This window comes from Podarcis gaigeae, assembly GCF_964106915.1.
Source record: "Podarcis gaigeae genome assembly, chromosome: 13".
NCBI lineage: Eukaryota > Metazoa > Chordata > Lepidosauria > Squamata > Lacertidae > Podarcis > Podarcis gaigeae.
Window position 1 is genome coordinate 25,683,861 of NC_139689.1, and position 22,382 is coordinate 25,706,242.

A 22,382-nucleotide genomic window follows, 5' to 3' on the forward strand; every position below is an offset into this window, starting at 1 on the left:
CCTGATTTGTAGGTCCCTTGATGCAGGGTTCAATCAGGCCAATGGGATGCAGGCTAAACGGGTCAAGGGACCTATATATACCTATGCACATGACCCAGAGCTTCCTCTTTTGGTGCCTGCATCGGAACACCAGCAACGTGTCCGCTGTGAGCCGAGAGAGAGCACGATCTACTTTGATGATCCGCTTGGTGAATCTGTTTCTATTTATTCCCCCTTTCCCCCCAGTTTCTCCTTTACTCATTATTCCCTTGATTTAATTTCCCCTCCTTGCCTTGCCTTTCCCTTTTCCACTTGGGAGGTTTTCTGCCTTATGGGACTTCGGCCCCTTGACCTCTGAGCTTGCCGCTGCCTCTGTTCAGCCGGATGGCTTCACTCATTCCCTGGCTGCAGCTGCAGCGTTGGGGCTTAGAAATTCAAGTTGATTTCATTTTTAGTGCAGAGAGTCCCCTCTTTGAGAGGTTGCCTTTTATTCTGCTTACGGTCTGTAGGGAATTGCTCTGGGCTGGAAACTTGCCCCCTCCCCCACAAAGTGACCTGACTGCCATTTTGTATCTTCTTCTTGTAGGGGTACCGGGTCTTTTGGCAGGAGCGCCATCTTGTTTTGGCGGGAGTGCCATCTTACTTTTGCGGATCAATTTTGCTTTGTTTTGTAACAATACTGGAAAAAAATCCATCATTGCCTTGGCGAGGAATGGATGCAATTCTGTCACCAGGGGATAGCCCAGAAAGCAAAGCACACAGAGGAAGATGGTTGGGTTGTGAGGAGGAGGAGGATGGATGGCCTTCATCCTAGCCAGCTCACTGCTGCCCCAGTTCCTCCTCAATGTATGTGAAAGGAGGGAAATGGGGGGGTTGCCATCACACTCTTAAAAAAGACTCAAGGTATAACAATTATGGGTAAATGGTTAATATGATTTGAGAACTTTAATAAGCTAATGGTTATCTCAGTCATTTATTTATTTATACAACTCAAAGGTGCACACTGTATGAAGGGAGAAAGATGGCATCACATTCTCAATGGTGAAGAATAATATAAAACACACACATAGCACAAAAATATCTATATAATACATAAGAATACACCTTCAGTTCAAAGATTTGTTTCTTCTCCTAAGGAAAAAAAAGCCCCTTCTAAAATCTTCTGGGAATTGTTGCTCTGGAGAAGTTTCTGTTGTGTTGTGTGGGTTTAGTTATGAAACCATAAGACATAGATTTTCCTTTTGAATTTAATTCATTTATGGTACAGGATGCCCAGTGAAGTACAGTGTCCATCTTGAGGAATTTATTTTTCCACTGATTGTAAATGGTGGCCAATAAAGCTGCTGGAGCTGAAAGAAGAGCTGATATGGGATTAAAAACTGAATTGTCTTTTGCTGTGTAGTTTTTCATTTTGTTTTGCTAAATCAAATATTCTGTATCACATCTATTTTTCTGTATTTTCCAATAAACCTTGTTCGAGTGTTAATTCATGGTGCATGTATGTGGGTGGGTGGGGGAGTGTAAACCAGGGATGCTTCTGTTGCATCTTATCCCACCTTAACAATACATGAATTGTTTAAAAATCAATCCCTCTCCCCAGGTAACTCTGGTAATTGTAGCTCTCCTGGGAGAATAGAGGATTCCTGAAAACTCTTGTATTTTTGTTTAAATACAGAACCCCTGTTAAGTGTCTAAACTTCACCTAAAGAACACCAAGTTATTGTTCTAGAATTCTCTCACAGTGGTAATAGTGTCCCATAAATAAATAATTAATAGAACTTACACATATAAAATGTCTCACAAAAACTATGGAAATGACAAAAGAACCATTCAGTATGATGAATAGTTAATATTGAGGAAGGTCCTATTTCAAAATATAAAGGGGTATATCTATGTTTACGTGACAGACCTTAGATCCTCATTTAGTGTTTCCATGTTTAACATTTTTTTAAAAAGAATTTGGAACTGATTAATCATGCTACAAGCTGTTTTAATTTTCTGGGTATTTTCCAGACTGCCAGCTGGATGTCCTTGTTCCTGAGGCTATAAATAATGGGATTAAGAACCGGTGGTAAAACTGTATATAATACAGCAGAAACCAAGTCCACTGTGGGGGAAGAAAGTGCTTTCGGTCTCATGTATGAAAACACAGCTGTGATGATGAATAAAGAAAAGACAGTCAGGTGAGGAGTACAGGTAGAAAAAGCTTTATATCTGCCTTGGACAGATGGGATCCTCAGCACAGCAGAGAAGATGTAGCCATAGGAAGCAAAGATGAATGCAAAACAAAAAGAGTCAATAAAAAACCCAATGACAAAAATCAGAATTTGATTCACGTTTGTATCACTGCAAGAAATCTTTTGCAATTGAGGAATGTCACAAAAATATTGCCCAATGATATTGGTCCCACAGAAATTTAGCACAAAAGTAAAACTGGTTTCCAATACTGCATGAATCAGGTTGCTTATCCAGGAAGCAGCTACCATTTGCATGCAGGCATCCCAATTCATGATTAAGGTATATTGTAGTGGGTGACAGATGGCTACAAAACGGTCATAAGCCATAACAGTGAGCAAAGCAAGCTCCCCACCAACAAATGTGACCACTAAGAAGACCTGTGTCACACATCCAGCAAAAGAAATCATGTTGTTGTTTGTCAATGAAATGGTGATGGATTTGGGCACAGTGGTGGAGATGGAGCACACATCAAACAATGACAGGTTGATCAAAAAGAAGTACATCGGGCTGTGAAGGTGGCGGTCTAGGGCCACAGCTGTGATGATGAGAGAATTTCCTACTAAGGCTGTTAAGTAAATGAAGAGAAATATTGCAGAATGCAAAATCTGCATATCACGAGTTTCAGAAAACCCCATGAGATGGAACTCTGCTGGAGTAGATTGGTTAGCCATTTCCCTCATTCCGTCATTCTGCAGATAGAAGTTAAATAGTTGTGAGTTAATGGAGCTTACAAATTTTTGGCCATTCTATTTTTTTTATATCATCTTAGATGTTGCGCCAGTTCACAACTACACATTTATCCACATCAAGAACCATGTATGCACACTATTAACTGCTGATGTGTTCTTTCATTCTGATATGACATGAAACATAATGGGGATAGTATGTGCACTCACATATTTTCAGCTAATATGATTTATCCATCCTCAAAGACTGGGGAAAGGCAACAGAGACTGGGTACATACATATACTTTCTAAGCCATGTGCCACATGATGTAAATGGTGCAGTTTTTACAGAAGTCTTCCATGTTGCCATCAAATGTACATAAACCATTTTATGAAACATGTAACATGGGGGGGGGGGAGAGATAGATCACACTGAATTAACTAGATGGGGTAAAGGAACCACCATTCTAGAAAGTTGATCTGAAATTTCATATAAAACAAAAAATGAAATCAGTGTGGATATTTTGAAAGATTGTATTATGTGTATTCTCAGTGAGCCTTTTCTATTTCTTGCTAAATACTTTAGTAATGTAAAACATGGAAATGGAAGATTTCTTCAAGTATATTGGAATAAAAAATTGTCAGTTCTCAAATATTTGGAGGTTTTCCATCAGAAATATATGACAAAAAACTATCATGCAAGTGCATGTGTTTTGAAAGGTGCCCTCCATTTTTTTTTTAAATTGAACAACAGCATAGCAATCCACAAATTACCTAAGAGCAGTGAAGAATCAACCTGAATGAACTAAGTTTTGGGAATGAAGACTGATTGTCAGAATACTAAAACAGCAAAGATTTCAACAACCTGCAAGGAGAATTGAAAAAAATCCAAAACATTATTTTATTTATTTCTAGTAACATGGCCCATGGAAACACCCAAAAAATGGCTATACTTCTCAATGTGCAGGCAGAATCATATTAATTTCTATCCTGTTCAAAAAAAGACAAGACAAATTCCATTTAGATAAGTAATTTCTATTCTAGTGATTGTATTACCATATATTAATATTTATTTCAATTTTTTTTGAAAAGATAACCCAGATGAATCCATCTCTCAATTAATTTGTGTAATATGCAGTATGTAATTTGTTTAACCAGCCAATCTAATGAGCTGACAAGATAAAGACTGCACACTGAATCATTAAAAGCTTCCCATTGTCAGAAATGCCATAGTTACTGAAGAATTCCGGAGTATCTGCCTACCATCATTGTTGCTGTGAACAAGAGAGAGTTATGGTAGCACTTGACCTTACTCCATTATCACATTTTTTGTCAGTTATCAAATGTCAGTTGTCCATATTCCAGCGTGAAATATTTCTCTGCACAGTTTTTCCAAGTTTTCTGTTGCCTTCTCCTATATATAAAAGATATGATACTATTTTTTTAAAAAAAGTCCACTTTATGATATTATGTTAATCTCAACTTTACACCTACTACATCAGTCATTTCACAATCTTTTCACAATTGAAAGCTCGAACATCCTTGAGTCCCTTCGCTTTCTTTAAGGAGATCAATAAGGATTATACTCACCACTGTTTCTCTCAGAAGATTAGAGTGCCAATGTGCTTGACGCTGATATTTATTTGAAGGTACATGGGTTGCAAGGAGGAGGTGGAGAAGGTGATGTCATCCTCCTTTTCTGTGCTATTTCTGGGTCTCTCTTTGGAGAACATATGAGTCCCATGGTGCTGTGCAAAACAAATGTCCATTTCCCTACTAGTTCTTTTAATATGCATAAGAATATAAGAGCCTGCTGGATCAGTCCAGAAAGTGAAGGACACAAAGGGAGCTGAGCAGGTGAAAAGCTCAACCTAGCCAGCCCAGTTCTGCCCCAGTTGCTCCTCAATATATGTGAAAAGGAAGACAATCAGGAAAACAGTGATGTCGCATCAGAGTATTTCTACCCAATCCTTGTATGCTAAGGTTGTCTCATTCATTAATTTCTGCCAATGAAATGTATACAATGTGTAAATGAAAAGAAGTGGCAATGTTTCATGGACAACAAAAATCCAAAACAAACACCCCAGTATAATATCAGCAAACTGCATTCCCCAGATTTACTTGATCTCAGATATGCAAACAAAGATGCCATTGCAAAATCTCTTGAGAATCTTTGCTCCAGGGAAGTTTGTGCTCTCCTCATGTTGGTGCCATTTGAATTAATTCATGTTTGTTGAAGGATGTCCCTTGAGGCAAAATATTGTACAAAGAAGATGAAAAAGGCTCCAAAAATTAATTGACTTCTAGTATGCAAGGATACTTTTTCATTTTGTTTTCTTGTCATGCATATCTAAATTTCATATACGTAACATCACAACTATTTTTATTGTCCCCCCCCCCATCTGTTTGCAACACTGGCAAATTCTTTCTGATCATGAACTTCTACTTTGAGCTTCCGTAAGTGTTCAGCTGAAGGATCTTAGGTTCCCCTTCATATGAAGTGTGCATTAGAGCTTACATTTGAACGTTGGGGAACTGGGTGCACCCAATGGCAGTAATAGACATTATGGTACTGCAGTGGCTCTCAATTGACCTCCACTCAATTGCATCAGTGCTGCTTAGCAGGAGTTAAGAAGCCTGCACCTGAACAGCTTTCTTTAGTTGTGTCTGTCTGTTCCCTTCTGAAATCTTTCACAGCCAAAGTGATAATAATTTAAATTAAAAGATCAGGTGACTGACAGGTACATGGCCTGCTCAAACTTAGACATCAGCCAGTAGCGGACAGCATAATGGGGTGCTGGCATACAGCTGAGCTCTGCTCACTCACACTGCTGCTTACGAAGGATAATCCAGTAATGGCCAGTTCTGCTAGGAACTCAAAAGGAAGTTATCTTCAGGCTTCCATTTAATCCCAGTTGTGTATCAAGGCTCCCATCCCCAAGGATAAGACTCCTATCCCCAAGGATAAATAAATATACACTGAAACAGAATTTTAGTTTAAGGTTAATGAGCAATACTTTAGGGCAAAACTTTGTTAATTACAGCAATGTGAGTGGTATTGGCTTAGTCATTGGCAATAACTATATCTGACTCCTGCCCACTTTGCAGGAAATCTGGAAGGCTAAACAACCAAACGAAGCAGCTCCGTCGATGGCAACCAACTGATGCTCACCCTGGGGTTCCTGCTGGGTCCTGGCATGGCCCTAACCCCTCAAGCGGACTCTGGATAAGATCTAGACCCGCAGATTCCTTTACTGGAATACCCTTGTATTCCAGGAGATGATGATGGCCGCACCTCCCTTCCACCACATCACAATAAACCAATGCCTAACTGCCACATGAGCCCCGCACTTGCTGCCAATACCCTCATACCTGTAACCGATCCTTCAAGCCTCTAACAATCTCATCCATCCACACATCATTTCCGCCATCAGAAAGATGCATACTATCAGCCCGAAACAGGGCTCTATCACTGAAGGTAATACCTGGGTGGCAAATCACTCTGCCACCCAGCGCCAACACCTTGTTTGACACCTCAGGGTCAACATGCTTCCTGGTTCTGTTGGTGGCAGCTGGGCATGAACTATTGTGCCAAACCTGACGCACCAGGAACTGCGACCAAAATATTGTGGTATCTGGGAACACTGCTGCCAGCTCCTCCAAGTCCTTCTTAATGCAAGTCCTCAAGTCCATGCCCTTCAGCAGTGGCAAGTCATTTTCGCCCAGCTGCACAACCAACGCAGAAGGCGGCCCCCAAGTGATCACCCGAGCCTTCACCAGTGGTAAAATTTCTTTCCAGTGCATCCCACATCTGGACACCCAGGAAATCTTGACTTGAGTAGGTAAGCCGTGCTGGCACCCAAAGCCAGTCTCCACTGCTCGCACACTGGCCCAGTGCATGATGCTGTGACCCACGATCCACACGTGCAACTCTGGCAGCACTGAAAAAAAGGAAAAGACAAAACATGTTAGGAGGTGGACAACATGCTACTTGCTTTTCTGGATGTATCCCTTATAGGCATTGGACTTCCACCAGCCCAAGTTTTTTATCCTGTCCACTGAAAGGCCCCAATGAACTGCCGTCGTAGCAGCACCAATCCTGAAAGAATGGGCAGCAAATTCCAATGCTGACAAGCCACAGGCCGCAATAGCCTTCCACGTAACCCTAGTGAATTGATGCCTTGCTAAAGGGTTTCTATCCTCATGTATCAAGAATGGACGAACTCCAGGAGGCCTAATCTGTAAATACCTCCTGGTGTCTTTTACAGGTCAGGAACCTCCATGCGCCATTGCAGGCAACTTAAGCAGGGCCCTCTTACTCCTTTGGTCCACCTGGACCACCAATTCTGCCTCTCCCAAAGATATGTCCTCTAAGTGCAGACCCCTAGGAACTCCCCCACGGACCTCCTCAAAAACAACCTCACCCATTCTATTGTGATAGAATAATTGGAAGAGAACAACCATGCCTCATACCAGGACCAGCAAACAGATCTTAGTTTTTTGTGATTTTTACATAATAGGTCAAAGGTGACAGGCCTGCGGCCAACACCAAAAGATGATTGAAGTCTATGCCAGCCCTCCAGAGCCTTCCAGAGCACAAAAGCTGCACATGGATCATGGGCAAACAGGGTTTGCTAAAAAAAGAAATGGCAGCAGACTGGATTTTAAGAGTCTTAGCCACACGCCGAAGCTGATATATGTGTGCTATGTATTGCCAAACCTGATCTGTAGAAGGGGGTTGATCTGCAGCAATAGATAAATTCTGCACATGGAACGTTATAAAATCAGCCCAGGCTTTCTTGTAAGATTTAAATGTGGTGGGGGCCAAGGAAGAGACTACTCCCTGCATAACTATGCACTTCCAAGGCTCCATAGGTACACCAGAGAAGGCTCCGGCAACTGCTGTGCGTCCAGTGCCAAAGATCTGAAGCGGTTCATCTGAAAGCGAGACAGAGAAGCCAGGTGAATCCCCAGAAATGTGCCACCACCTTTTATATTCCCCCACGATCACACCACCGATCTCTGATTGGCCAATAGGCCATGGTGTGATTGTGGGGCCATTGTGTGGGCTGGGCTCAATCTCCCACCTCCTCAAGGATGGGGGGGACACACACCTTGGGCCCGCTTGCAAGGCGGACCCTCAGGAAGATCTCATTTATCTAGCAATAAGCCAAAATGAATTCAGTCGAGCTTATTTTGAGCAAACATTATTTTGATTGCAGAAAAAAGCGACCAGATCAGATTAATTTTATTTCTATCAAATCATCAGATTACCACACATCATATATATGTGTGTGTGTGTGAGAGAGAGAGAGAGAGAGAGAGAAAAGTATTTGATCCCCTGCTAAATTTGTCTGTTTGCCCTCTGACAAAGAAACGATCAGTCCATAATTTTAATGGTAGGTTTATTGTAGCTGTGAGAGACAGAATAACAACAAGTAAACCCCCAGAAACCCAGAAGACAAAAGTCAGAGATTGATTGACTTTTTAAATACCATAATCAACTCATCATGGAATATGTACATATACATATCTACACACACAAAACCCCCCATAAATATACATGCCGATACACACATGCATGCATACATACACACACACAGAACGGAGCAATTCCTTGCCACACCTATGTGGCTGCATGATTCGTTCCAGACATATAAGGTATTTTGCAAACATGAAGTTCATCTTGTCCAACCCCCTGCAATGTGGGATTATGTTGTTGCCCCAAGCAGGAGATGAACCTGCAAACTTGGCATTATCAGCGCACTGCTGTAACCACTGAATCATCCACTATACATGAGCTAACAGTCTTCATGAGCTAACTTTGTGGTTGATACCCTTACAATGTAAGGATGTGTTGCTGCTCCCTGCAGGAAATGAACCTGCAAACCTGGCATCATGGGCATAGAATTGAGACACACAGGGTTTTCTGGGATAAAGAGCTGCTACAATGTGACTAAAGAGCTATGGAAGCTTTAAGGCTGCCATGCTTTGCTCTCTGGGAAGAGGGCGGCTCATACTTGCCTTAGACACATGGGCCAATGTCCCCTGCAAAATGGCATTGGCGTGAGAATGCCATAGTGACACAGTAAGAGAAGGATGCTGGATACTCTTCTTCACCCACAAAAGTGGCCCCTGGAGGAAGAAGGTGGCAACAGCCGTGGCCAAGTAAGGATTGCAGGTAAAATACTCAAAAAGGCTGCATTGCTCTGGCAAGGCACCACAAGAGGGATCCTTCAATGAGGCCTCCAGATGGTTGAAGCTGGCTAGGTAGGTAGTGGTGGTGGGCCGAAAACGGGTGTTCCTAACTGGTGCTCCAAAGGACTGATGCCTCCACAGGTGGGATAAAGATCATGAAGGGATCTAGATCCGATGCTCCTGATGCTCTGAGCCAACTGTGCTGCCAGTGTCAGCTCTGGGTCCCTTTTATGCTTCTGGAGCAGGCTGCTGCAGATAGGCAGAATGTGAATCGGGTTTGGTGGGAACCTACTAAGTACTGTGGCAGCCAGGAGAGCCAAGCAATGGTTGGCAGAACAGCGTGGCTTCAGGAGGATGAGGAAGTTGTGCCCTGTACTGCAAACACTGCCCACTTCAGGACCATGTGAGCATCCATTTTCATATAACATGCACTAAATTTAAAATATACTTTCCCAAGTCTTTCCCAAGCTCTAGTCTTTGCAATAGCCCCAATACACATCTTTTTACGAAGCACTATTACTATTTTTAATAATAAATGCATTTTTATTCACTCTTTACCTAAGTACATTCTGAACAACAGGAGATGGGCTGGAAGAGTAGGGCATCACTCAAAAGTGGGCACTAGAAATTTGCACAAAAAAATGTGATATGTGTGAGACACAACTTGAGCACTCATGCGTGAAACATCATGTGTGAAACTTTCCTAATATATACATTTTATATGCAAATTTGCCCAATACACATCTATTTGCAAAGCACTATTATGCGGTATAATACATTACTATGCTATTTTCAATGGCATTTGCATTGTTATGCAATGCACAGGAATTGTGATGTGTATGAGACACAATGTAAGCAATCATGCCAGGAGACTTCTAATTCTTTTCGGTATTTTCAACACGGCCTCTTGGATGTCTTTGTTCCTAAAGCTATAAATAATGGGATTCATTAGTGGTGGCAAAACATTATACAATACAGCAGAGAGCAAATCCATTGTTGTAGAAGAAAGTGCTTTAGGTCTCATATATGAAAACACAGCTGTGCTCATAAATAAAGAAAAGACAGTCAGGTGGGGGATGCAGGTAGAGAAAACTTTATATCTGCCTTGAACAGAAGGGATTCTCAGCACAGCAGAGAAGATGTAGCCATAGGAAACAAAGATGAACCCTCCACAAAATGAATCTACAATAAACCCAATGGCAAAGATCAAAATTTGGTTAACCTTTGTGTCAGTACAAGAAATCTTTAGCAACTGAGGGACATCACAGAAATACTGCCCAATAATATTGGACCCACAGAAATGTAGCCTGAAAGTGATAATGGTATGTAACGATGAATGGATTGAGCTGCTGATCCAGGAAGCAGCTGCCATTTGGATGCAGGCGTCCCAGTTCATGATCAGCTCATACTGTAAAGGATGGCAGATTGCAGCATAGCGATCATAAGCCATGATAGTGAGCAAGGCAAGCTCAGAACCTGCAAAAGTGAAAACTAAGAAAACCTGTGCAACACAGCCAGCAAAAGAAATCCTTTTGTCATCTGACAAAGAAGCAGCTATGGATTTGGGGATAGTGGCTGAGATGTAGCAAATGTCTGATAATGATAGGTTGACCAGAAAGAAGTACATAGGAGTGTGTAGTTTGTGGTTCAGGGCAACAGCAATAGTGATTAGGAAATTCCCCACTAAGGCTGTTAAATAAATGGAGAGAAATATCACAAAGTAAAACAATTGTTCTTCTCGATTACTGGAAAACCCCACCAGAAGAAATTCTGTCACTGTAGATTGGTTGGCCATCTTAATTCTTTAGTATTTCTTAAAACAATTTCTTGAAGAGCAGCTCTGTTATTGTGTTTTAGCAGCACCAGCAGAGGTCTTTGTAACACCTAAAATTAGAAAGGAGTTAATGAAAGTCTGTTGGATGAGGAAACATGCAGGCAATTGTATGTGGGGTTTGCCCCCTATCCCAATATGAGGTAATGGGTGATGTCAGCAGTAGACATTCAACTGACACCATTCATTCTCCCCAGTACTAATAGAATTTTAGAGGTGAAAAGGAGCATGGGGAGCATCTCAGCAAAGACCCAACTTGGTTTCACGTTGAATCAAGATTGAGAAAGTAGAATCAAATACACACTACAGCTTATCAGAGCAACCTTACTATTAGATGTAAATAAGCAGATTCACATTGGTTTGGTTGCATAAAGGATCTTAATGATGGTGTTTTTGTTTGTTTTGTTGCGAACCATAATGCTTCTACTTTATTTTTAAAAAGCAAGTCACACACCACCTAGCATTAATGAAATATCATTTGGCTTTGATGAGCGTTCAGAGTTTAAAACCAATCACCAGAATTTGGTAACACCCCTGTATTACCTTCTCTTACCTATAAATACTACCTATCTTTTCATAGAATAATTATTTCTTCATTAATCCTACTACTGTATTAAATGTTTTGTGGTCTTTTCAGAACTGAAATATGAGCACTAGATGTAAATAAATTTAAAAATCCTCCTTGGAGTGTGGTTGCATAAAGGAAATTTACACTTGATGTTTCGGTCTTTTTGCTAACCATAATGCTTTCACACACCTCCTAGCATTAATGAAAAATCATGAGGCTTTTAAGCCCAATCACCAGAATTTTGAAACATGTATGTAGGGTTTGCCTCCTTTCTTAATATGAGATAATCCTCCCAAACGCAAGAATTTTGAAATACTACATTATTATCTTCTCTTACCTATAAATACTACCTATTTTTTGTAGAATAATGTTTTCTTCATTAATCCTACTGCTGTATCAAACCTTTTACAGCCTTTTCATAACTGAAATATGAATACCTTCCAAGCCCTAGTCTACACTGAGGATGAAATAATAGGATTCTACTCACCTCTGTCTTTGTCTGGAAAAAGAAAGTGTCAAAATGTTGAAGTGTGGTCTTTAGTAGATGATTTATAGTTTGTGACAAAGAGGAATCAATTGAGCCTCCCTGCTTTCTGTAGTGTTTCAAAGAATCACTCCTTGGAGAACATCACCATGAGGATTTGCAAATCCTGATTTACAAAACAAGTGATGCAATTGTCTATATTTCCTACCATTATTTCCCCTCTATCTTTAAACCACTGACCCATAACTTCAGTCTTATGTAAGGGATGCTTAAGAGTGAAGTGCTGACTGAATGCAGACTGAATGGGAAACTGATTTCAAAACCTACATGGTGGTTATTTCTTTTTTATTGACCAAAATGTCATGCTGCAGCTCAAATTAAGTACTGAATCTGATTAACATAAGTAAATTATTCTGACTATTCTGAGCCGGTATAGTGTAGAGCTTAGAGTGTTGGACTAGGACTAGGGAACCCCGGTTCAAATCTCTGTTCAGCCATTAAGATAACTGGGTGACCTTGCACCAATTTTCTCAAGCTAAGCTACCTTACAGAACTGTCATGAGGTTAAACGGGGGGATATAATGACAATAAGTAAATATTGAGAGCAAACTATCTGAGACAGGTCTATGATTTTAAACTGGAGCAATAGATTTGGTTAAAGAAACATGGGAAGGATCCAAAGCAAAATGTTATGCTTTGAAATAGGATGTCGTTGTGTTAGGTGTTCACACCTCGGCTGGAGATGAATTAGGAAAGGCTGAAGGACTCTTGCTGGAGTGAAGCTGGTTTGAGAAACAATACTGTTACTGTTTCATCTGTATTCCTAGAACCCCATCAAATCACAGGATCTGGCAAGTGTTAAAATCTGAGCAAGGATTTTCATTTCTGGAATAGCCTCTGCTGTACCTCATTCCAAAGGAAACACAAACCCTGTTCGTTTTGAAATGATTAACAATCTCTGAATTTAAATTGCATCCATTTTTTACACTTTCTGAACGCACTCCTCCTGTAAACTACACATTTTTCAATTCTTTACAATTAATTTCCCTATTAAATGTCCACTTTGTACATAAATATGTTTTGTGAGGTCTTCTTGCATTTGGAAACCTCATTGCAAATGCCAGTGTTGGACACAATTGTGGATCAGCCTTAAGTATTGAGTCATGTTGTTGAAGTTATCAATGGGCTTGTCCCTACTTTTTCCAGTCTTCACTACTTTGACGATTGCTTCCATGATATTTTGATGTGAACTGCCAACACAGGTATTTTATTCAACATTAAATGAGCAGAAATTTCACATATGATCATTTTGTGAGATGCGTGTTACATAATTTCAGCCCCTTCTCTCCCTCCCATCACAGGTCATTTATGTTACAAATAAGCACCCACAAACAGCATAAGAGATTTTGGAAGAGCATGTCACATCAGCTTTTATTTCATTCACCAGCTGCTAAGGAGTCTCTTTTATGTTCAAAGCATTAATGTCTTGCATGGAAAACTGTACGTTGACTTTCATTGCTGGAATTGGAAGTGCAACCCATTCACATATTTAAAGCAGAACTTGCTATTACTAACCCAACAAAGTAATGGTCAATGAATTCAAGTAACAATGACTCTGATGAATGAATCAAAATAGTTATAAAAAATTAGTTGCCAAAGACTTTTATTGGTACTATAGGTTTTTAAAAAATAAAATAAGAATATTTCTGACTTTCTGTCCACAGTCATAACCTTCAAGACAACTGAATTTATAATGAATATAATGAAATAAAGGTTTAAAAAATCTGTTCTAGGAACAAGTAAATAGAAATTGTATCTCTTTATCTCTTTTCATACACCACACACAGCCTCAGCAGCAATAACCAGGAAATGCATAAAAAAGAGCCCAGACCATTCCTGTGGTATCCATTTCATATGCATGCTGAAATGTCATTATCTTAGCCTTACATCTAAAGACAAGCAGAGATGAAGCCAAAAGAACCTACAAGTAACACCATGATCTAGTCTAGTTTAGTCACCATTACACAATTGTACGTGTCTGCCCACTTTATTAAAAAAAACAACAAAAAACAATGGACACAGAGCAGAACAGGGTCATAGATTAAGACATAAGAACATTGGTAGGTATACTTCAAATCAGGGGAGCGACTTGCCCCCACATTGAGGGAGCCCACTCATGTGATGCATTACATGATGGTGCTGGGAGGAGGCAGGATGCATGGAGGGTGATCTGTGCCCTTTGTTCATCTCAGCCTCCGCCTGGCTCCCGGGTGAGGGCAGGGGCACTTGGAGGACCCCCAGTGGTGGTGGAGACTGGTTGCCCCCTCAATATTGCAGGGCTCAGCCCCCTGCCCACCAATATTGAGGGGGGAAAGCCTCTTATGGTCCCTATATGTGGCGCTCCTGCTTCAAATCATCTTGTGTATTATGTGCCAGTTGGAAACTTCCATTTCTAACTCAGGGAGTAGATGTTCCTGTTGGCATGTTATCCCACAGGCCTATACAGCCACATTTTCCTTTAGTATGCTTTTTCCAGGATCTGCCATAGATTTTCCACAACACTGCTTTGATCTCCTTGTTTCTCATGCTATAAATTATTGGATTCATCAGTGGGGGAAGAACACAGTAAGCCATGGCAACTGAACTGTCCAGACCCACCACAGATTTGGAAGTTAGTTTTAGGTTGGCGAAGATGCCAGTGAAAGTAAATAAGGAGACAACGCTGAGATGAGGAATGCAGGTAGAGAACGCTTTGTCTCTACTCTGTGCTGAAGGAATTCTGAACACTGTTTTGAAGATCTCCACATAGGACACAACTATGAAACTGAAGCAGCCGAGTCCTAGACATGCACTCAAGCCCAGAGCCACAGCTTCAATAAGGTACAAGTCAGAACAGGAGAGCTTTAGCAGTTGAGGTATCTCACAGAAGAACTGATTGATGATGTTGGAACAGAAAGGAACAGCGAAGGTGGCTCCAGTGTGTAATGTTGCGAAAAGGAGACCACTGATCCATGTACTAGTCACCATTTGGATGCAGGCTTCCTTATTCACTACTGTTTCATAATGCAATGGGTCACAAATGGCAACATACCGGTCATACGCCATGACTGTGGGGAGGAAAAAGTCTGATGCCATGAAGAAAAAGAGAAAGAAGACTTAAGCGATGCACTCCGAATAAGATATCAACCTGGTATTCATGAGACAGTTAGCCATGGCTTTTAGTATTGTGACTGAGATGTACCCAAGGTCCATAACAGACAAATTTGCCAGGAAGAAGTACATGGGATTGTGAAGATGGGGATCTGTGACCACAGCCACAATGATGAGGATGTTCCCTAACAATGCTGACATATAGATCAGTAGAAAGATCACAAAATATACAAGCTGTATCTCCCGAACTTCAGAGAAACCCAAGAGGAGGAATTCCGTAATGGTGCTTTCATTGGACATTTTGTCCTTAATACATTTTGCACTACAACAAAAACAGGTAGCATAACCAAAGTTAGTAAGGCGAAATTCTCTTTTTCTTATTCTTATACCCCCTTTCAAAAGGCTACTTTTAAAGTACACATTCCTCACATACAAAAAAATTCATTGCCCCGCCCCTACCCCACCCCTCTATTTTAATAGAAATGGATTTGGGGGTAGTGGTTGAGATGTAGCAAATGTCTGGTTATTGTAGGTTGACCAGAAAGAAGTACATAGGAGTGTGGAGTTTATGGTTCAGGGCAACAGCAATGGTGATTAGGAAATTCCCCACTAAGGCTGTTAAATAAATGGAGAGAAATATCACAAAGTAAAAAAAAAAATCTTCTTCTCGGACACTGGAAAAACCCCTCAGAAGAAATTCTCTCACTGTAGACTGGTTGGCCACCTTAATTCTTTAATATTTCTTTAAACAATTTCTTGAAGAGCAGCTCTGTTATTGTGTTTTAGCAGCACCAGCAGAGGTGTGCTGCTAAATGTCTAAAATTAGAAAGGAGTTAATGAAAGTCTGTTGGATGAGGAAACATGCTGGTAATTGTATGTGGGGTTTGCCCCCTATCCCAATATGAGGTATTGGGTTATGCCAGCAGTAGACATTCAACTGACACCATTCATTCTCCCCAGTACTAATAGAATTTTAGAGTTGAAAAGGAGCATGGGGAGCATCTCTGCAAAGACCCATCTTGGTTTCATGTTGAATCAAGATTGAGAAAGTAGAATCAAATAGAAACTACAGCTTATCAGAGCAACCTTGCTATTAGATGTAAATAAGCAGATTCGCATTGGTTTGGTTGCATAAAGGACATTTACTATGGTGGGGACGGTTTGTTTTTTTGCCAACCATAATGCTGCTTCTTTATTTAAAAAAGCAAATCATATACCACCTAGCATTAATGAAAAATAATTTGGCTTTGGTGAGCGTTTGGAATTTAAGACCAATCACCAGAATTTTGAAAAACCACTGTATTATCTTCTCTTACTTATAAATACTACCTATCTTTTCATAGAATAATCATGTCTTCATTTATCCTACTGCTGTATTAAACGTTTTATGGTCTTTTCAGAACTGAAATAAGAGCACTAGATGTAAAGAAATTTTAAAAATCTTCTTGGAGTGTGGTTGCATAAAGGAACTTTACACTTGATGTTTTGGTATTTTTGCTAACCCAATGCTTTAACTTTCTTTTTAAAAATGCAAACTACACACTTCCTAGCATTAATGAAAAATCATGAAACTTTTAAGCCCAATCACCAGAATTTTGAAACAACACATTATTATCTTCTCTTACCTATAAATGTAATCACTTATTATCAGAGAAAAAGTATGTTTGCATTAACCTTACTGCTGTATTAAACATTTGAGATCTTTTCATAACTGAAATATAAGCACCTTCCAAGCCCTAGTCTACACTGAGGATGAACTAATAGGATTCTACTCACCTCTGTCTTTGTCTGAAAGAAGAAAGTTCAAAAATGCTGAAGTGTGGTCTTTAGCAGATGATTTATAGTTTGTGACAAAGAGGATTCAATTGAGCCTCCCTGCTTTCTGTAGTGTTTCAGAGAATCACTCCTTGGAGAACATCACCATGCGGACTTGCAAATCCTAATTTACAAAACAAGTGATGCAATTGTCTATATTTCCTACCATTATTTCCCCTCTATCTTTAAACCACTGACCCTTAACTTCAGTCTTATGTAAGGGATGCTTAAGAGTGACTTGCTGAAGAATGGAGACAGAATGGGAAACTGATTTCAAAATCTGCTTGGTTGTTATATCTTTTTTATTGACCAAGATGTCAAGATGCATCTCAAATTCAGAACTGAATCTGATTAACATAAGTAAATTATTCTGACTATTCTGAGCCAGTATAGTGTGCTCAGAGTGTTGGACTAGGACTAGGGAACTCAGGTTCAAATCTCTGTTTAGCCATTAAGATAACTGGATGATCTTTCACCAATTTTCTCAGGCTATGCTACCTTACCGAGCTGTCTGGAAGTTAGACTTGGGAAGGTGACCTCCAGTTCCTTGGAGAAAAGCTGGGATAAAATGACAAAAAGTAAATATTGGGAGCAAACCATCTGAAACAGGTCTATGATTATAAACTGGAACAATAGTTCTGTTTAAAGAAACTTGGGAAGGATCCAAAGCAAAATGTTATGCTTTGAAATAGGATGTGGGTGTGTTAGGTGTTCACACCTAGGGTGGAAATGAATTAGGAAAGGCTGAAGGACTCTAGATGGAATGAAGCTGGTTTGAGAAACACAATACTGTTATGAGTTGCATCTTTATTTCTAGATCCCTTTCTAATTGCTGTATCGGGCAAGTGTTAAAATCTAAGCAAGGATTTTATTTCCTGGACTAGCCTCTGCTGTACCTCATTCCAAAGGAAACACAAACCCTGTTCATTTTGAAATGATTAACAATCTCTGAATTTAAATTGCATCAATTTATTACACTTTCTGAACACACTCCTCCTGTAAAATACACATTTTTCAGTTCTTTACATTTTCAATTCTTTACAATTAATTTCCCTATTAAATGTCCACTTTGTACATAAATATGTTTTGTGAGGTCTTCTTGCATTTGGAAACCTCATTGCAAATGCCAGTGTTGGACACAATTGTGGATCAGCCTTAAGTATTGAGTCATGTTGTTGAAGTTATCAATGGGCTTGTCCCTACTTTTTCCAGTCTTCACTACTTTGACGATTGCTTCCATGATCTTTTGATGTGAACTACCTACACAGGAATTTTATTCAACATTAAATGAGAAGAAATTTCACATAAGATAGTTTTTTGAGAAGCGTGTGGCATATTTCAGCCCCTTCTCTCCCTCCCATTACTAGTTATTTATGTTACCAATAAGCAACCACAAACAGCACAAGAGATTTTGGAAGAGCATTTCACATCAGCTTTTATTTCATTCACCAACCACTAAGGAGTCTCTTTTACGTTCGAAGTATTAATGTCTGGCATGAAAAACTGTACTTTGACTTTCATTGCTGGAATTGGAAGTGCAACCCATTCACATTTTTAAAGCAAAACTTGCTGTTGCTAACCCAACATATGAATGCTCAATGAATTCAAGTAACAATGACTCTGATGAATGAATCAAAATAGTTATCAAAAATTAGTTGCCAAAGGCTTTCATTTGCAGTATAGTTTTTTTAATAAAATAGGAATAATTCTGACTTTCTATCCACAATTATAACCTTCAAGACAACTGAATTTATAGTAAATATAATGAAATAAAGGTTTAAAAAATCTGTTCTAGGAACAGGTCAATAGAAATTGTATCTCTTTATCTCTTTTCATACACCACACACAGCCTTAGCAGCAATAACCAGGAAAAAGCATAAGAAAAGCCCAGATCATCCCCGTGGGATCCATTTCATATGCATGCTGAAATGGCATTATCTTAGCCTTACATCTAAAGACAAGCAGAGATGAATCCAAAAGAACCTACAAGTAACACCATGATCTAGTCTAGTTTAGTCACCATTAAACAATTGTTTGTGTCTGCCCACTTTATTAAAAAAAAAAACAGAAAGCAATGGGACACAGAACAGGACAGGGTCATAATGAAGACATAAGAACATGGGTAGGTACATTTCAAATCATGGGAGCCGATTCCCCCCCACACACACACACACATTGAGGGAGCCCATCATGTGATGCGTCACATGATGGCCCTGGGAGGAGGCAGGATGCATGGAGGGTGATCTTTGCCCTTTGTTCATCTCAGCCCCCGCCTGGCTCCTGGCTGAGGGCAGGGGCACTAGGAGGGCACTCGGTGGTGGCAGAGGATGGTTGCCCCCTCAATATTGCAGGGCTCAGCCCCCTGCCCACCAATATTGAGGGGGCCAAAGCCCCTTATGGTCCCTATATGTGGCACTCCTGCTTCAAATCATCTTGTGTATTATGTGCCAGTCGGAAACTTCCATATCTGACTCACGGAGTAGATGTTCCTGTTTGCATGTTATCCCACAGACCTATACAGCCACATTTTGCTTTGGTATGCTTTTTCCAGGATCTGCCATAGATTTTCCACAACACTGCTTTGATCTCCTTGTTTCTCATGCTATAAATTATAGGATTCATCAGTGGGGGAAGGACACAGTAAGCCATGGCAACTGAACTGTCCAGACCCGCCAGGGAGTTGGAAGTTGGTTTTAGGTTGGCGAAGATGCCAGTGAAAAGAAATAAGGAGACAACGCTGAGATGAGGAATGCAAGTAGAGAAGGCTTTGTCTCTACTCTGTGCCGAAGGAATTCTGAACACTGTTTTGAAGATCTCCACATAGGACACAACTATGAAACTGAAGCAGCCGAGTCCTAGACATGCACTCAAGCCCAGAGCCACAGCTTCAATAAGGTACAAGTCAGAACAGGAGAGCTTTAGCAGTTGAGGTATCTCACAGAAGAACTGATTGATGATGTTGGAACAGAAAGGAACAGCGAAGGTGGCTCCAGTGTGTAATGTCGCGTAAAGGAGACCACTAAGCCATGTACTAGTCACCATTTGGATGCAGGCTTCCTTGTTCACTACTGTTTCATAATGCAATGGGTCACAAATGGCAACATACCGGTCATACGCCATGACTGTGAGGAGGAAAAAGTCTGATGCCATGAAGAAAAAGAGAAAGAAGACTTGAGTGATGCACTCCGAATAAGATATCAACCTGGTGTTCATGAGACAGTTAGCCATGGCTTTTAGTATTGTGACTGAGATGTACCCAAGGTCCATAACAGACAAATTTGCCAAGAAGAAGTACATGGGATTGTGAAGATGGGGATCTGTGACCACAGCCACAATGATGAGGATGTTCCCTAGCAATGCTGCCATATAGATCAGTAGAAAGATCACAAAATATACAAGCTGTATCTCCCGAACTTCAGAGAAACCCAAGAGGAGGAATTCCGTAATGGTGCTTTCATTGGACATTTTGTCCTTAATACATTTTGCACTACAACAAAAACAGGTAGCATAACCAAAGTTAGTAAGGTGGAATTCTATTTTTGTTACTTATATACCCCCCCTTAAAATGTCTACTTTTGATCTGGGGAGAAGAAAATGTCATAATTTTGGCATGGGTATTGCCCCCCATCCCCTATTTCCTCCCCATTAATAATAACTGAATGGATTTAAAGTTTTAGGGAGGGGGGAGAGAGAAGTTTCATCATCTCTTAACACCAGAGAACAGCATAGTGCTGCCTCCCTCTCCCCATACCAAGTTTATCCAGTATGCCCGTCTCTCAAATCATTAAAACTACAATAGAATTTATATTCTTTGAATCTTATGGCACATACATAGTGCTCAGTGAAGAGCAGTTTATAGTGATGTGGTATTATTGGGGATGGATGCACTAGATTTGAAGGTCCTACTTTTCCTTCTCCAGATACAGAAAACCGCTGATCTGATCACATATTTGGAGTAGGAGGCAGGGGTCTAGGAACTGTGTGAATCAAATGGCAACATTCATCCTGTACTCACAGTCCTCAAATGCAGAAAAATTCAGTGCCCCATCCCCTCCCCACCCCTCTATTTTAATAGAAATGGAAAGAAAGAAATGTCAAGAAAAATACATGAACTATTTTGATTGTGAGAGCGAAAGGCACTCGTTGGTTAAGTGCAGACAGGAACAAGGAAGGAAAGAATTATGAACTGCTTAATTTTTACCTTTCAGTTGGATGACATGAGGTTGCAAAATTTGAATAGGTACTGAACAGGTTGAGGGAACATTCAGGTTAACCCCAATGAAATGCCATGTGTTCAATTTGCCCTACTGAAATCCTCAGAAGCTCACTTCTCCCCCAACAGAGCCTGTTAATAAATGCATTGCAGTCTACAGATAACATCATACATTGTATCTGTGGTCCCAAGAGTGCACAAGACATTGGGAAAGAGACTACCAAACTTATTCTCAGTAGAACTGGAGACTCTCAGGTAGTCTCTAAAGCTCATCAGGAGGGAATACGTGAAATACTGTGTATGTTTCAAAAGGATCAGAAACTTGAAAGTAATAGCTAATGCAGATTCAGGTTGTGAAGTCAGAATTTTGGAAATTAATTCTTCTCATTTACTTCCCTGTATATTTACTTCTATTAATACATGTGCATACTGCACAAAATACTAGAACATCACCATTCCCTGCATCAGGATGTCAGCATGCCCTCTCTATATGACCCCAGTTCAACTTCATAAAAAGGTGTGGTGAAACAGCCATATCATAATGATATGTGGCATTCTCCAGTTGTGTGAAAACTTACATAGCCCAAATAGTACCAAACAGGCACAGTAGGGAGATATCTGTATCCTGTTGGGATACTGCCAGGGAGACATTGACCGTCACTGCCTCCAGCCGGACTTGGGACGTCCATCGATCCCCCGTAGACATGCAGTATCAGCAATTAGCGACACGAAGCCTCAGAAATAGATTACCACATTCTTAGGCTGGTGCACACTCTATCAGCAGAATTCACACAGCAAAAGTTGCACAGCAGGAGAGCATATTTACAAGTTTATTCGGCGTTGGTCAGAACAAAGAAAAACATGACCGCCTGCTAGCGTGTTCAGGAACCGAGAGAGAAAACGAAAGCAATAGCAAACATAAAACATCCTGTGAACAGGAAATACGCAGACTCTGTGACACAGAAAAGCCTGCCCCCTTTTAAACTGGAACGGAAATATCCTAACATATCCTTGGGTTTGTAGTTTGTGAGAGAGTGTGTAAGTTTTGTAAAAGAGACGGGGGGGGGGGAGAGAGAAATTGGTACCAAATGCTGCCTGACTGTTGGAGGAAGAGTAGAAAACCAGAACACTTGAAGGGATGAAATGGCTATCCTGGAATAGGGCAAGGACATGACTTGCTGGAACCGTAATAGAAGCATTACACACACACACACACACACACACACACAGACAAACACAC

At 40.5% G+C, this 22,382-nt stretch overlaps 3 protein-coding genes and 1 long non-coding RNA gene across 5 annotated transcripts; all 4 read right to left on the reverse strand.

Annotated features, from left to right (window-relative positions):
* Positions 1–1,035: 1,035 nt before the first annotated feature.
* LOC310830508 (uncharacterized protein) lies at positions 1,036–15,414 on the reverse strand (the record flags this gene model as incomplete). The annotated part of the gene is given in 5 exon segments (XM_083710288.1): positions 1,036–2,906; positions 11,968–11,979; positions 13,856–13,913; positions 14,459–15,120; positions 15,124–15,414. Coding segments are annotated over 5 exon segments (1,977 nt in total). The 3' UTR covers positions 1,036–1,952.
* On the reverse strand, positions 3,532–7,962 carry LOC310829723. Of its 2 annotated transcripts, none has more exons than XR_014557334.1 (3): positions 5,985–7,073; positions 4,197–4,297; positions 3,532–3,748 (listed from the first exon to the last, which is right to left on the reverse strand). It is a non-coding gene; the product is annotated as an uncharacterized lncRNA (long non-coding RNA). The 2 variants fall into 2 exon arrangements; XR_014557335.1 differs by lacking the exon at positions 3,532–3,748 and adding an exon at positions 7,604–7,962 and having other exon boundaries at positions 3,998–4,297; positions 5,985–6,824.
* Positions 9,826–11,626, reverse strand: LOC310829647 (olfactory receptor 14A16-like). The gene has a single exon (XM_083708365.1). It carries the CDS (start codon positions 10,874–10,876, stop codon positions 9,941–9,943), a length of 936 nt encoding a protein of 311 aa, XP_083564491.1. The 5' UTR covers positions 10,877–11,626; the 3' UTR covers positions 9,826–9,940.
* Positions 15,415–19,401: 3,987 nt separating the features above from the next.
* On the reverse strand, positions 19,402–20,394 carry LOC310830509 (olfactory receptor 14I1-like; the record flags this gene model as incomplete). Its single annotated transcript, XM_083710289.1, has 1 exon — positions 19,402–20,394. The coding sequence occupies one exon, from the start codon at positions 20,392–20,394 to the stop codon at positions 19,402–19,404; it is 993 nt and encodes a 330-aa protein (XP_083566415.1).
* Between the last annotated feature and the right edge of the window lie 1,988 nt (positions 20,395–22,382).